Genomic DNA, 16,550 nt, shown 5'->3' on the forward strand with positions numbered 1-16,550 from the left:
CAAACAGATCGCGAGAAGGAGTCGATCTCCGATGAACTCCCCTAGGTTCTTCGCTTGTCGTCGGCGGCCCCAAATCGAGGGGGAAAGGGAACTGACTGGATCGAATAGAGAAAGAAGAAGAGCAAAAGCAGAAAATGGGTGGTTCAATGGAGTTTTGGTCCATCGCCAAAATAAAAGAAGAAAACGAAGGTGGCTTACGCTGCTGGGTGACTATTACAACGAGGGGGCTGCTCCGGTGGCCTCCTTGGTTGTTTTCCTTCTGTTCCGTTGGCAAAACACGAGGGGTAAGGGGAAAGAAACACTGAAGTAGCAGCCGAGGGAAGTGACGATACTCAGGGGTGTTTGGTTATTTTCGATTGACAGCAAGGAGGGGTGGAGGAGGGTTGTCGGTTCCCTCTTTTTCTCATCGATGGTGTAGAAACGAGAGAGAGAGAGAGAGAGAGAGAGAGAGAGAGAGAGAGAGGGTGGAGGAGGGTTGCCGGTTCCCCCTTTTTCTCACCGATGATGTAGAAACGAGAGAGAGACAGAGAGAGAGAGAGAGAGATAATTATTTCCTTTTCTATTTATTTTTAAATTAAAATAGTATTTGAAAATATATATATATATATATATATATATATATATATATATATATATATATATATATATAATTAAAAGGGTATAACTGTCATTTTAAGTTTTTTTGGACAAAAAACACAGAAAAACCTTGATTTTGGATCTTCTATGCAAATAAGAAACTTTTTGGACCCTATACAAAGTTTTTTAAATACCATGGACCAATCTTACAGTTTTATCATATTTTAGTAAAATGTCGAAAAAGAAAACTTTGATATTTTTACCCTACTTTTATTATCTTAGCTTTTTACATATTTTCGGTGCCCTTTACTTTTTATATATAAAGACTTATCAGTTTATCTTCCACTCAAAGCATCACAAGCATTGCATCAAGCCATGGACTGGTTTTCATGGCTATCAAAAACTCATCTTAAACCTCCATTCATTCACGAATACGCAGTAGCGTTCTCCCAAAATCAACTCGAAGAAGACGATATCGCTTATTTCAACCATGAATTCCTTCAAAGCATGGGAATCTCCATAGCCAAACACAGGCTTGAGATACTCAAGCTCGCAAAAGGCTCATCTGCTTGGCACCCAATTGCTAAAATAATGATAGCCATCAAGAAAACCAAAAGAACCTTGGGTAGTTACATTAGAACATGGGTGCACCACAATGATTCGGCTATGATCAGGGTGAAGAGAAGGAGTTACAGTTCAAGATGGAAAGAGGCCATGGCCAAGAGGAGCAACAGGTTGGTGATGAACAGACGAGGCTCTGCAACTCTTTTGATCAATAATGGCTACCCGCCGGTGGTTAAATCCGGAGGCGCGAGAGTGAATAGCTTATCGAGTCCATTGGTTTACGATCTCCACTATGACCAAGGGAAAACAGACGGCGGCGACGATGAAGGAAATTGCTTCACCGACGATGAAGACGACGACGGCGATGGTGGCAGATATTGGTCTGGTAGAGGTGTTGAAGAGATCAAGTGGGATGCTATGTTCCACAACTTAAAACCCACTTAGATCAAATCGGAAATTACACCGAAGAACACCCCTGATTCTTGGCTATCCGTTTGTAATTCGTAAGGTGCTTGTTTATTTTCTGACATGATCTTGAAACTACATAATCCAGTACGTATTTAGGCCAGTTTTTCACGTAATGAGGAAATCATGATTTAGTGTAAAGTTACTTAAGATAGTATCAATGGTGTCTATTTTCCACTTAAATGAGTTTCTTGGGATGACTAAATTGAAATATAATGCAATTAGATATATGATTATCCTCTATTTTTTTAGAAACTTTCTTATTTATTTTATTAAGTATGTTCTTGTTAATTTAGATATCTTTTAAATATCATTTATTTAAACAACAACGCAATGTGCTATTTTCAATTTTCAATTTTGAATTATATTTATTTTCTAGATGTTTCATATTCGTTCACAAATGTTAAGCTTAAAGTTTCCATTAAATTCAAATTTCAATATATTTAAATTGGTAGCTTATATTCGAAGTAATTAATGATTTTTTTTTTATTATTATAATTGAATTAAGTTAACATCATAGTATATCAAATAACTTTTATTTAAATAACGTATAGGTCAATAAAATTTAGACAATTGAAGTTACCATTCGGAAAATTTGTTAAATAATATTTTTTGCATTAAACAATAATTTTAAACATAATAATAAGATAGTTGTTTGCTAGATGCAAAATCATTGATTATCATTGATTACTTCTTTTAGATAACATAACACGAAGTTGAAAACATGGAAGTGTGATTTTAATTGTTACTAGGCCCACCTTAGCCAGAGTAGGTGGTGCACTTGGGTCTGACCCAACCATGTGTGGTGGTGTGGAGCCAATGAGCCATGGGTCCTGTCCTACCAACCAACCAACCAACTAGTGGGGACGAGTTAACCATTGATGTTGATTTGAATGTTTGGCCTTTTCAATAACCTTCAAAAGACAACGATATCATGTTTGATGTTTTTGGATTCATGTACTGCAATTCAATCATTTATCTTTTCACAAATCAGGAAATACATCTCAGTCCCTGGTTCTTGTTCACACAAACACAAACCCACATGGAGGGATATGAATTCAAAAACAAGAGTATAACAGGGGAATATGAATGTATAGTATAACACATGCACAGAACATGAACACAAAAGGTTAAAAATAAGGCTAATATAACAATTATTGTTTACTTTTGCATAATCAGTTTTGTTGCACCTACTCCTAAAAAGAATATTAGAAAGTAATTATTTAACTTTTAATTACGAAAAACTAATTATTTGACTTTCAAATATTTAGGATCAGAATAATTTAACCAAACGCTAATAAATGTTGTGACTTGTGATTGTTAAACCGGAACAATACTCATAGATATGTAGCCAAGAAAAGGTAACGCTTTATTGAAGAAGCTTGACTCTTTAATTTTTTTTTGCCTCTTTTGTAACGCTTGATTTCTGGTATGAAGTTGATTCCAAGTTGTTTAGGTTTTCTCATTTGGACTCGGCAAGTTGGAGCCTCAACTCGGCGTATCGAAATGTTATTGGCCGCGGAATATAGTGAACCAACTCGGCGTGTTAAGGTGTCTTAACATGGCGAGTTGACAGCTAGGTTGGAAACCCAAATTGTTAGGGTGTTGTACCCTATTTAAAGGCCTTAAGTCCCTTTGGTTGGCCTCCTTCTCAACCTCCATTGTTATCAAAACCCTAAAATGAGTTGTAGCCTCCATTGTCAAGCATTTGAGCCTTAGAAGAAAGGTTGGGTCCATTTTGTGCATTGTGAAGGAGTTAGAAGATCTTGAGGTTTCTAAGCTTAGAGAAGAGGTCTTGGATCCAGAATCATTATCCATTGCAAGGAGTTTGAGGTATCAAGTTCTTATCTTGTTTGTTATATTCTTAGATCTCTCTTTTGGGTTAAATTGTTATGTTTTAGCCATGGTTTGGATGGATGTTGGGATTAGGACATCCCAAAGCCCTATTCTTTCAGATTTGGGGTTTTCATGGACTCTTTTGGCATAAAGGTGCCAACTTTATGGATTTAAGGGCTTCATGCATTCATTAAGTCCCTTATTAAGCCCTTCTGGAACATTTGAGCCTCTCCTAGTCATGAATGAGCGTAAAGTTAAAAACTTTACGTGGTCTTCCAGCTCAAGGGTGTCAGATTTGCAATTTGGGGCTTTGTCTTTGAATATTAAGTGCTTAATGGTTAACCCCTCCCTCTTCTAAGTCTAAGGTTTGGGCTTGGACCCATTTCAGTGGTTCCTAGGGGTAAAGTTGGAAACTTTACCCTTCTATATCTCATTTTGGTCAAGATCTGAGTTGTGAAGCTCTTAGAGTCGATAATGTCGGCTTAATGTATTAAGATGTTAGGTTTCTAGCGGCGTGCTTATGGATAAAGGATAAACTCGGCGATTTGGTTCGGCTTTTCCCCGAATTTGCAGATAATGGAGAAACACGGCGAGTTGAAGGACAACTCGGCGGATTAGGTCAACTCGGGCCGTTGACCTTGACTTATGACCATATCTTTGACCAAGATGTTCTAAGGGGGTACTTGAGGTAATCGGAATTGTAACTAAGGGAATTATAGGCTTAGGATAAGGCTTGTGTGGGGTTAGGCCTAATTTGGAAAATTGGGCCATTAGTGGGCCTTTATGGATCTTTTGGATTTAGGCCTCAATTTTGATGCATGTTGGTCAGGGGTAAAATGGTCCTTTTACCCCAAGTACGGATGTAGGCCTTAGAATGGAACCTAATTGCTAATTGGGTGTTATTTTGATCTGATAGCTCGGAGGTGTCGTTAGGGCAGCAATTAGGGATTTCTTTTAGTAAGCTTCTACATTTGAGGTGAGTCTTCTCACTATATCCATGGGTCAACGACAACAATGCTGACCCATTACGTGTTATGTGGTATGCTAGTTGTCTCTGTGATACTTGCATGGAAGACTCTGGGGGGAGCCATGGCATTTGGATATCAAACCATGAGGGGAAAGCCCATGACATTCCAGGTAAAGACCATAGGGGAGCCCATGACATACTAGATAAAGGCCAGGGGGGCATGGCAATTATATGTATGTTTCATGATAATCTGTGTTTGTATGTTGTATGGTATTTTGGGGAACTCACTAAGTTTCGTGGTTACAGTTTTCAATTTATGTTTCAGGTACTCCGGTTTTTAATTGGGAGAGCTATGGATGATTGCAGAGCATACACCACCTGTTTTCGTATGCCGCGAACTACTCTGATTTGATGATGTTATGTCAAATGTTTGGTTACCCCGGTTTTTAGGAAGAATATGTATTAGCGATTATAAATCTAAAACCAAATTTTTTTATGGCATGATTTTCGGGTCGTTACATCTTTAAATAGAGTAAATACAACTGAAAGGAGCTGAAATAATCAAACTGAAAAGGAGAATCCTAAGGAGTTTACATATATTTAATTAGGTTCGGTACAAGACATAATTATTCTTAAAAAAAATTCCTATACATTAGGCATACTTGAAGGAAGGGTTGAATTGTAACATCCCAAAAATCATGACAAAAAATTTCGTTTTAAAATCATTAATCAACCATAATCAAGTCATACATAAATCCTTATATGAAATCAAATATCATTTCAAACATATTTATTTTATCAGAGTAAACATCCCAGGCTAAAAACTTCTTGGTGTGTTGCGATCATCCCGAACTCTTCCCTCCGCTACCGAAAGTACCTGAAACCAAAACTGAAAACCGTAAGCATGAAGCTTAGTGAGTTCCCCAACCTACCACATACCGCATACTGGGCCCCCACGCGTTGCATCAGGACTTGCCCGACATCGGACTAACTCCGGCATCAGGCCCTGCCTAGCATCGAGCCCCGCTCAATATACAGATCTATTTCTCTTAGGCCCTGCCTGTCTCTGGGCCTCGCCCGCTAAACACATACAAACATCTAACATAACACATAACAAATAGCTAAACATACTCTACTATACTCCTGATCTAAGGCCTCACCTAACTTGGGCCTCGCCCCTATCCTGCTACTGACGAGTCATGGAACTCCGTCCACATTCCTGATAATAGTGAGATACAGGCCCTCGCCCACACTCACTTCTCTCCTATCTCGGGCCCCGCCCCTGCTCTACTACTAATGAGATACGAAACCCTGTCCATACTCAGCTAGTGATGAGATGTGGTGTCACAACTAGGAATTCTAATGCTTTTGTAAACATTAACAATCATAACATTTGTGACTAAAACTTGAAAGTATGCATGATGTTTATTCAATAACACCAAAGTTCCATAAATCACCCTATGCAAACACTTCAAATAGTCAACAAAAGATTGGAAACCCTAAAAATCCCGGTTTAAGTCCATTATGGACTAGGATTTCCTTATTGGGCCTAATGGACCAATAAGTTTCCAATTTGACTAGTTTGGGCTTAGAACCCTTAATTGGGCTCTAATTCAACCCACCTTCATGATATTTGACATTTTGGGCCATATTGGGACTAAAATGGAAATAAACTACTCCAATAAGCCTTATTGGGCCATAACTAGCCTAATTAACCTTGTTGGGCCATAACTAATCTAATTAGCCCTAATGGGCCACAAACCTAATCTTTTATGCTAATTGGGCCATGAACCACCCTAAGGGCCCAATGGGCCAAAAACTTCTTTATGGACCTCATGATTTCAAGTAAGGATCAAGAATTGGGCCAAAATGAATCCTTTTCCCTTCTTAATGCAATTCTCGGCCCATTTAAAAAGAAAGAAAATATTAGAAGAAGAATTAAGATAAAATGGATTAAGGAGGAAAATTATGAGCATGCGACCTCCTTATTGCATGGTGGACATCTATGCAATGTTACCTCACTCTCTCTCCCCTCTTCTTCTTTATCTACTCTCGGCCAGGAGCATCAACACACACACACACACACACTTAATTCACTTCCAAATACTTCCAAATCCTCTCAAGAACACCTTCATTCTTCCATCAAAATTTCGAGATTTGCAAGCATTCCAAGAAGGTTCTTCATTCATATCACAAATCCTTGGTATGTTTTTACTTAGATCCATGAATTAACTTCTATATCTTATCAAAATCTTCTCTTAATTCATTCAAATTCATGACCATGCTTCTTAGAACCCATCTAAGGCCAAATATTTCTCAAAGAGCTTGCTAGGGCCGAGAATCACCTCAACCCCTTCCATTTCTTCTTCAAAACCATGAGCAACAAAGCATGGTGATTTCATACCCCCTTGTTTTTGGTTTTAAGTTGTTTTTGGTTTTAAGTTGTTTTTGGTGGAGAATACAAGTATTATGTGTTGATCTATGTGTGTATGCTTGTTATATGTGATTTCTTTGGTTTATGTTGTGAAAATTTAATATTATTTGCTAAATCTTGAAATCTATGGCTAAAGTGTGAAGAATACAAAAACAATGTACATAATAAACAACTTACTTTAAAGATCTAAGGATCTTTAGGCTTAGGAAGTGAAAAGAAAGTCAAAATCCTTATATGTGTCATTTTTGCAAAAATAATCAACGTTTGGGTAAAACATGATATTTTCGGTTTTATAAGGACAAAATAGTATTATTTACATAGAAATCTAACTTTTATGAAAATAAAACTTGTCTAGGGGTCAAAAACATAAATTTTAGCTTAATGGGCTTGAAATTTGGGCCTTACGAGTTTTGGGCCCAAAGTTGCGAAAATGAAGTATTTGAGGGGCTGAAATTGAAAAGTTAACAAACTATGAGTTTAAAATGTGAATAAAACTGTTTTAAGGGCTGGAAATGACTTTGATGTAAAAATTGGACTAAAAATGCAATGTTTTCGACTTTTGGGTCAAAATTGTAAAACTTACTGAAATTGAGCCAAGAATGTAAACTTTTTTTCAACTAAGGGCTGGAAATGGAAAATACAATAATTTTGGGCTGAATTTATTATTTCAAATAAAGTTTGGGTCTAAAACGTCAAGAAAAACGGCCTGAGGAGCAAAAATGTACATTTTCATAAAAGGGGACTAAAAGTGCCATTTTTATAGATAAAGGGGCTGAAATGGTCAAACTAAATGTTTTTGGGCCAATTAGACGAATATTGAATTACTGGGTTAAAGATATTAAGTTTATAACGCATGATTTTAATATATATATATATATATATATATATATATATATATATATATATATATATATATATATATATACACGTGGGGAGGATTGTAGACCTCAGGTTCGGAGTCAATGCCCTCATCATCGGCATCCTCTTCCTCTTCTTCGGGATCATCGTCTGGCTCCTCCTCGGAAACCTCTTCGGGATCCTCCTCAATCCAACCCCCATTGTCTTGGTTTGGGTAGTAGGGATCCCCGGGGATATGAAATCCTGCCATTTTGCCTGATCGAGAATAGAGATAAGAGAATTATATAGAATTTGAGTGTAAGGAGAAAATTTTATGATAAGACCTACACCGAGTCTTCTATATATATATATATATATATATATATATATATATATATATATATATATATATATATATATATATATATATATATATATATATAACCAAAGCTTCGTTATACATCAAACACCAGAGTATTTTAAATACTTCGAATAAACATTTCGCTTACAATAAATAGCTACATTACAAACTTAAGATCAATAAATTATAAATGATTCAATGATTGGGCTCAAATATCTTCTATTCGTGCTATTGGGCCTTTATGACCCAAATCATGATTGTTGGGGCCAATAAGTTCACACATGTTTATTAGGCTTCCGGTGACCCAATTACATAACTAACGGGCCTTTATCAGTCTTAACATGCTATTAGGCCTTAATGGTCCATTCGCATTGCTAATAAGATCCTAAACATCCATAAGATGCTTAATGGGCTATAACATGCCTGTAGCATTCTCGACAGCCTGTAATAACATACAAAGTTAGTGGGCCTCCGTTGACCTCTTCTCTTCGTCTGTTAGGCTTACCTTTTATTCAAGTAAACATAAATCATGTTGCTAAACAAGGATATTCAATTTTAGTGGGACTTAGATAGAGATAACGGGTGACACCAATTAGTGTCGGTCATAGTCTGTAGTAATAACAAGAGTCTCCTGGAGGGAGAGAGAGAGTTTGTGTATAGATCTATACGGGGGTGACTCCCCCACAGCTGAGCTGTTCGCTACAGTTAGACTCGGCCAGTCTAGGGTGACAAAATCTTGATCAAAACCGGCATCCGATAAAATGCCATGACAGGCGAATTAGTCATTATTATTCATGGTTATAAAGCTAAGTAATCATGGGAAATCTTATTCATTCGTTGAGATCATACAATAATACAAAACTATCTTATTATTTATATCGGAAAACATCGGGTTTTCTGGGGGAACAACATTATTCACTCCTACATACAATAACTATAATACAAGAATAAATTTTGAGCAACAATCACTTTTACATGTCTCGAAATCACATACATATGCACTTATGGGATCATCACATCTTTTTCGTAAAGAGTTTTTGTATAGAAAATATTGGATTTTCTGGGTTTTACAAACAATACAAACTAGTTTTATATCAAACGTGCTTATGAACTCACCAACATTATATATGTTGACATTTTCAAAATAACTTGTATTCTCAAGAAATCGTTAGACTGAAGAACCTCCAAGTGTGTTTCAGGAAATTTCTTTTGTGTAATGTTAAACCTCAGACAATTTCTGTTTTGAAATATGTCATGTAAACAATGTACTTGATATGAACAAGGTCATTTGTAATGTATTAATGCATGGTGATGTTTATGTTTATGTTTCATGTTTATTAATTGTGATGATATTTCAATTTAAGTCACACAAACCCTCAGACGTTTTCGCTGTCTGGTTCGGGGGTGTGACATGTGGGACCTCGCCCATACTAACCTCTCTACCAGGCACATACAAGTATCACACAGACAACAAGTATAACTAGCATACTAACTTTCCTAGGGCTTGCCCGGGCATCGGGCCTTGGTCCGGAAGCATACTACCGACACATGCAAGAATCACAAATACCTTTAACATACTAACATACCTCGGGCCTCGCCCAACATCGGATCGTAATCTGAAATATATATCATAATAATGCCTAGGGTTAACCCCCGGGTCTTCCTACTATACACAAACATAATGGGCCGGCATTGTGGCCGTAGACCCATGCACACAATAAGGAGACTCTGTTGAAACATAAAAGTGACCCTCTTAAACTTGAAGAGATCCGAAGCTATCAACTAGATCCGCAATCAAGAATTGCATCCGCAGTTGAAGTCATCAACCTTAGTGTTAGTTTTATCTGTTTTATGTCTTTACACTTCTTTGTCCAGTGTGCCTTGCATGGTAAACCCTAGACAAATTTAACTTTGTAATCTTCGAGTCTCTATAAATATAGCTCTTTTATTCTGAATGAATACACCTCTCAATCGATCCTTCTATCTCTATCTTGAAATATCTCATTCTCTCATTCTCTCATATTAAAAGATCTTTAGATTCTAATATTAAGATCGTTATCTCTTCGGAGCAAATCAGCTTTACTTAATCACTAAGCTTGATCTCATTTACTAACTTGGATTGTCTGCAATCCTTGTTAAGAATCCACTTATAGTGTCTTCCTTATATAATACTTTTTGACATTTACATTTCCTTATATTTCCGCACCTAATTATCTAACTATCTAACTCTAACTTATTATTATTGCTGAGCTTTATGATCCACTGAGTTAAACTTCATTCTACATTATTACTTGTTCTAACGTTTGTTCAAGTGTGTTACTTAAGTTTTTCTCTCAACAATTGGTATCAGAGCCAAAGTGGTTGCTTTTTAAACAATAACTCTGATTTTAAGAGGCCTTCTATACCACTGGAGCTCATTTCTTAAAATAAAACAAAAAATCAGATCTTAAAAAAAACAAGGAAATATGGCACAAGCATTATCTCTAAATGTTTCCAACAGTGTTGGAGGTTCGAATAGAGCTCCAATACCGGAGGCAAGCGAATAACATCACTAGTCTCAAAGAATGGAGAGGTATCTACGAAGACTTGGAAGAGACATATGGAGATCTGTAGAAGAAGGACCTCATGTCTCTATTCTTACTCCAGTTCAGAATGATGACACTCAAGTTTGACTGGGAGGAGGTCAACCGGTCATGAATCGTCCCACCAAAGATGATCTTGATAAGATGGAAAATGATGTTGTTGCTTTTTATGAGATATCTTGTGGAGTTGCTCCTGACAACTTCGACATCATCATAAATTGCAAGTCAGCCAAAGAAATTTGGGATGTTCTCAAGAACTTATATGAAGGTACAAAACAAGCTCAAGATAAGAAGCTTACAACCGCACTCAACGAATTCAACAACTTCAAAGCTCATGCTGGTGAAAGTCTGGAAGATTCCTTCAATAGGTTCAACTTAATTGTCACAAAGTTATCTAATGTTGGCACCATCCGAAGTAACCATGAGACCAATATTCAGTTTCTCAATGGTTTAGGTAGACATTGGACTACGGCTAAGATGATAGTCCAAGGAGATAGGAAAATTCATTCTTTATCTCTTTACAAGCTATATGGTGAACTACAAGCACAAGAATCAACCGTACTCAAAGACTGTGCTGACTTCGGAGGACCACTCGCTCTTGTAGCACAAGCACCTCACACTCAATCTTACTCACCCTCGTATGACAACCCTTTACAGTCAAACAAAGCAGACTCAGAATACGATGATGAAGAAGAATTTCAAAACGCTATTGCTCTAGTTAGTCAATAATTCAATAGACTACCACCTTCATCTTTCCACAAAAATCAGCAATTTACTAAACCTCCCTTCAACCGCAGCTTTAATCCTCAGAACACTCACTCACGATATCCCAAAAATCCTCACCCAGCACCACAATCTTAGAACACTTAATCCAAGGAGGCACCGCAGCCTTTCAAGACAACTGACTTTGGTACCTCAGCAGAAGAAAAATCTGATGTTGTAATTAGTCACAAGTGCAACAAGGAAAATCATTTTGCTAAAGATTGCAAAGCAAATGTAGTGAAAGACAGAGCATTTTATCTCAGAATGGCTCAAGAAATGGAAGAAAAGAGAAAGCAAGGGCATATGTAGCCCAAGTCAGAAGAGACCATCAAGTGTGTTCATTCGGAGATGAGGATGAAGATATCGACAACATCAAGGGTAAAGGAAAAATCTGCATGATGGCTACTATGGACGAGGATGGGTCAACCAAACTGGAAAAGAATTACAGCTACATGGCAAAGGATGGAACCCTAAGCATCGTTGAGCAGGTAAAAGTTATGATCCAAATTCTTAATTATCGCATGCATGATTGTCAACCATTTATTGACAACCTTAATGACACACGTGCTGCCGTCCATTCAGACTATAACAAAGGCTTAGACGAGAAGAACATTGCGTCCCAGGAAATGTTTCATATTAGAGGACGATTAGAAGAAAAAAGACTCAAAGTTTCCATGCTAGAAGAGGAATTAGAATTAGAAAAGGATGCAAGAATGTTATGTGAAACTCAATTAGGCATATCATTAGATCAGAGAGATTTGGCTCAAACTGAAATTGTACTTTTAAATCTTTTAATAGAAAAGTTGTTCAATGAAAGTGAAGCTATTGAAAATTTTGTAGACAATGGAACTGTAGATAACACCTATAATTGGGGTTGGTCCAATGGGTATCCTACCGCAAAGGATTCCTCACCCCAATTTAACAAAGACCGAATTTATGTTCCTCCTGACCAAGAGTTCCATTTCCCAGTCAATGACAAAACCATTCCTGAGGACTTTAAAACTCATTTTGGTCAACTTCATAATCTGAGTAATAATTGTGTTATTGAGGAAATTCTTCCTGAAGTTTTGGGTCACTCAAGTGATCTAATTCCTATATCTGGCACAATTTACCCTAACTCTTAGACTTCATCAATTACTGATGAAGAAATTCTTATGGAACCCGATGATCACATGAACTTCCCATCACTGCCTTCTGACCGCAGTTCCACTCACTGCAATTCTGAACCGCAGTCAGACCAATTTCCTTTGATCAAATGTCCCATAAAGAAAACAACTTAGACTTATGTTGTGGTAGTCCGATCTTCCTTACCACAACCCACAGTTAAGAGTTCAGTGACAATTCAGCCAATTCATCATGACTTGCCTATAGAGCATTTCGAGTTTGGCCAATGTTCCCAGAATCCTGAACTTTCTAGTTCAGATGAATCAAGTCCTTGTACTTAAAAGAAATCTAATGGATCTAAGAAACCACAGTTGAATCTCAATGATTGCGGTTCTCCAAAAACTAAGGAAAAATGGCCTTCAAAGAGGAACTTCAATCTTGTGGTAAAAAGTGGGAAATCTTTTCAAAAAACAAAAGACAAACCAAAATTTCAAAACCCAAGAGTCCAGAAAAATTTGTTTTCTCAAATCACATTTTAAAAAACTCTTCAGTCAAGAAAACAAACAAAAAGGGATGTACTGTTTCTAAAACCTTTTCAAACCTCTCTGACACAATCCAAAAGAAAGTAAAGTCTTTTCGAAGTAATGGTTTTCAGATCTATTCCTCAGATGATCCAAAATGGAAGGGAATTTTACCAACTCCAACACATTTAAAGTCACCTCAGGTTTTTAAGAAATCACATCCTAGGAAATCTACACGTGCTCACACACACTCAAGTCATACTTTTTCAAATTCCAAGAGCACCACTGTCAGATCTCACTCTTTTCGTACTTGTCATGAAAATGTTCTCACACCCTTCAGACCACTGAGCAGAATGTCAAGGTAAATGACAAAAATCTTTCATGTAAATGTCATTGTCAAAAGGCATCATCCCAAGTCAAATCTCACACTTTTCAAAAACCTCGTAACTTTTCTAAACCTCACAACACGTCAAAAGTTCTCAAACATCAAGGACTAGGTCTCAAGATTGACATAAAATTTGTCCTTGTAGCCTCGGTTCATGCATATTTAAAAAACCCACCAGTCACCTCGGGCTCCAAACTTGTTTTGATGCCCAAACTAGCCGTGTAATTTTCAGGCAATGTGCAAGGAGGATCAAGAAGAGGAGTGGTTAGTTGATAATGTCTGCTCCTTGCACATGACTGGAAGGTTAGAGTACCTTCAGGATCTCAGACCTATTTGCAATGGTGGAAACGTCACATTCGGCAACAATGTGAATGGAATAATCTGAGGTTATGGTGTGCTCACTACAGGGAACTTTTCTATTCAAAAGGTAGCTGGTGGTTGTTGAGGCCAACAAAATAAATACCCTAAATATTACACACTAAAATAGTGTATAGTGGTAAAAGGGATCGTATCCACGGAGATTGGTTCAATTTAAATCTCTATGTACATCACTTGTTCAAGTACTTGTAAAAACAGTAACAGTAAAATGGGGGGTTGAATTCTTTTTAATTGTTTGACAAAATTAAAACTAGCTAGAATGTAAATATGACAAGTAAACAAGTAAAAGATTTGATTAAATTCAATGAAGTGAAATTGGTTGATTTTGGGTACACCACATGGTTGACTTATCATTAGACTAAATGGAATAACACTTGTGAATTGGTTTAACTTGGCTAAAACAATTCATAATCACAAATTACCTCAACTCTTCTTAGATATTAAAATGGCTAGAGGAGCTCTTAACACATTTTCTTAATTAAAGTCACAAAATCAATGAAGCATATAATCTTGTGAAAATCAATTAGCTTTATGTTCTAAGAGTTACCAAGTCCAAAAGATAATCAAATGCTTACATTATCATTATGGAGGAAACATTTCCATGGTCTAAATGAAATGAAAACAAACATATAAACCATTTGTAGCTTACTAATTTAAGGGTCCATTACTTAACCAAGAAATTAGTCAACAAAAATAAGCATTCATTCATCTAAGCTCATGATCAAAGATAAATAAACACAACAAGATGTTTAACTAGAAAACATTTCCATAAACTTCAAACACAAGATAATAATACGTCTTCAAAGCTACTAATCATCCATGGGTTAAACCTTAAGCAAGCAAATGCAAGTTTAGCCAAACATGGCCAAAGTAAAAGAAATGCAATATAGTTTAGTGGTACCAAACATTGTTCTAGTTGCAAGATGGAAAGAAATTGCACTAGTCTTCAAAAATCTTCAAATCTTCCAAAGCCTTCTTGAGAGAAAATTGTGTGTGTTCTTCAAGTGATAGATGGTAATAATACCACCAATCCCCAGCAAAAAGGGTCTTATTTCTGGATTCAAAAAGGTGCCAAAAGCCACTCACCAACCTTTCACAAATAGAGTCAACAAGTCAAAACTCGGGATCAATTCAACACAATTCACGCGGACCGCGTATGGGTCCACGTGGACCGTGTGGGTCACGCTGAATGCATGCTTTGGCCCATTACAAATACCATCCAACCAAATCTTCTATTTTATGCTCTAGCCCATTTGTGCAAGTCTTGATAGCCCAATTGTGTTACTCCACAGCCTCTAATAATGATCCAACGCTCCTTCAATCTACCGTAGCTCGAATTCTTGTCCAAAGGTTAAGTCCAATGCGCTTCTTGTTTATATTGTCACCGAGCCCAATTGTACCACCTCAAGTCCACGAGCAAATTGCATGCCTCCAAAAGTCCCAAACTCCTTCCAAAACCTCCAATGACAAATAGTCTTCGATAAATCCTGCAAATAAGCTCAAAAGACTGGAAAGCACCCGGTAGAGGAGAAAAATAACAAAAAGATAAAATATGCATGAAGATTAACTAAAATGAGATGGAATGTGCTAAAATAAACTATAAAAAGAAGTAAATAAAATGAAACTATCAAATCACCCCAAGCTTAAACCTTACTTGTCCTCAAGTAAGACAAGACTAAAATGAACTTGGGATGAACTATCCTAAAAAGAAAAAAGAATGAACATATTAAGCAGAAATTCACAACATGCCTTTAATATAAAAATATATAATCCATTTTTAGAGATAAGAATCACTTTGAGGGACGAGCCTTTGTTACCTTTCCAGCAAGGGATACATGTTGATCGAGATGCAAAACAAGCATGCATACTTCATTAGTATGGTTTATGTGACATTGTTTCGTGGTCCGATCTAGCCCACTAGCCATAAGAAAGTGTCCCTCGGTTAGAATGTTCCTCACTCCTCACAACTTCAACCCCATGCCAAGAAATAAAATCTAGCAAAAAGATAACTTGGGCTGATAATGGCAAGGAACGAGCTATGTACAAATATTGGGAATACATCATCATCTAGAAGAATAGGTGCTTCCACCAAAACAAGATCGTATAAAGTGAAGAATCGAGCAAGTGATGAGAAAATGCATCATCGTAGTTGCCAACAATAGAAGAATATCAAACTAGAAACTAATTACATGAGCTAGAATCCGAAAAACTAAACATTTACAAAAGCAGACAAATGGATACAACTCCGTGGCTCGACCTTTTCTTTTTGGACAACAAAACCCCAAAGACATGTTACAAATACAATAACTTAAGACATAAAGAGGAAAGCACTAAAACAATATATCATTACATTTGCAATTCATGATTGCTATAACATCTGACTTTTCAAAATCACTTTGTTTTTTAATTTTAATTTTTATTTTAAAAATTGACGCAAAACTTTTACTTTTGAAACAATCTACTTTTGACTCATAACACAAAACAAACTGGAAAAGGGGTAGTTGTCTCTTATTATGTTTTTTAGGCTCACGTTTTTGGTTTACCATAGGAGTTTTACAAGTATAGCCTGAAAATAAAAATACAAAACTATATACAACTATAAGCAAAGTCTAAGCCTAACCCAAACAAGAGGCCAAACGAGCACAACTACACTAAGGCTAATTCGAGATCAAGTGGGAAAAGTGTATCTAAATCATAAAGTAATGAGTTATGATGTAAATTGTATCTGTTAGACACTAAAGATCTAAAAATAGCAAAATCTATCCTTTATTCCTTTCT

The 16,550-nt window shown here is 36.7% G+C and overlaps 2 protein-coding genes across 2 annotated transcripts; both read left to right on the forward strand.

The window, feature by feature from the left end:
• Positions 1-878: 878 nt before the first annotated feature.
• Positions 879-1,833, forward strand: LOC111910546 (uncharacterized). Its single transcript, XM_023906382.2, has one exon. It carries the CDS (start codon positions 952-954, stop codon positions 1,582-1,584), a length of 633 nt encoding a protein of 210 aa, XP_023762150.1. The 5' UTR covers positions 879-951; the 3' UTR covers positions 1,585-1,833.
• A 1,333-nt stretch (positions 1,834-3,166) lies between these two features.
• Positions 3,167-4,926, forward strand: LOC111910516 (uncharacterized). The gene is made up of 5 exons (XM_023906354.2): positions 3,167-3,173; positions 3,291-3,438; positions 3,944-4,129; positions 4,358-4,417; positions 4,490-4,926. Exons 1-5 carry the CDS (start codon positions 3,167-3,169, stop codon positions 4,818-4,820), a joined length of 732 nt encoding a protein of 243 aa, XP_023762122.1. The 3' UTR covers positions 4,821-4,926.
• Positions 4,927-16,550: the final 11,624 nt, after the last annotated feature.

Source organism: Lactuca sativa, chromosome 5 (assembly GCF_002870075.4).
Source record: "Lactuca sativa cultivar Salinas chromosome 5, Lsat_Salinas_v11, whole genome shotgun sequence".
Classification (NCBI taxonomy): Eukaryota; Viridiplantae; Streptophyta; class Magnoliopsida; order Asterales; family Asteraceae; genus Lactuca; species Lactuca sativa.

Bases quoted from the DNA above. Each gene is read 5' to 3' on its own strand.
- LOC111910516 (XM_023906354.2), top strand. The intron at 4,130-4,357 runs GTAATCGGAATT...TTGATCTGATAG, and splicing joins GTTCTAAGGGGGTACTTGAG to CTCGGAGGTGTCGTTAGGGC. The intron at 4,418-4,489 runs GTGAGTCTTCTC...GTGGTATGCTAG, and splicing joins AGTAAGCTTCTACATTTGAG to TTGTCTCTGTGATACTTGCA.
- LOC111910546 (XM_023906382.2), top strand. From the start codon at position 952: ATGGACTGGTTTTCATGGCTATCAAAAACTCATCTTAAACCTCCATTC.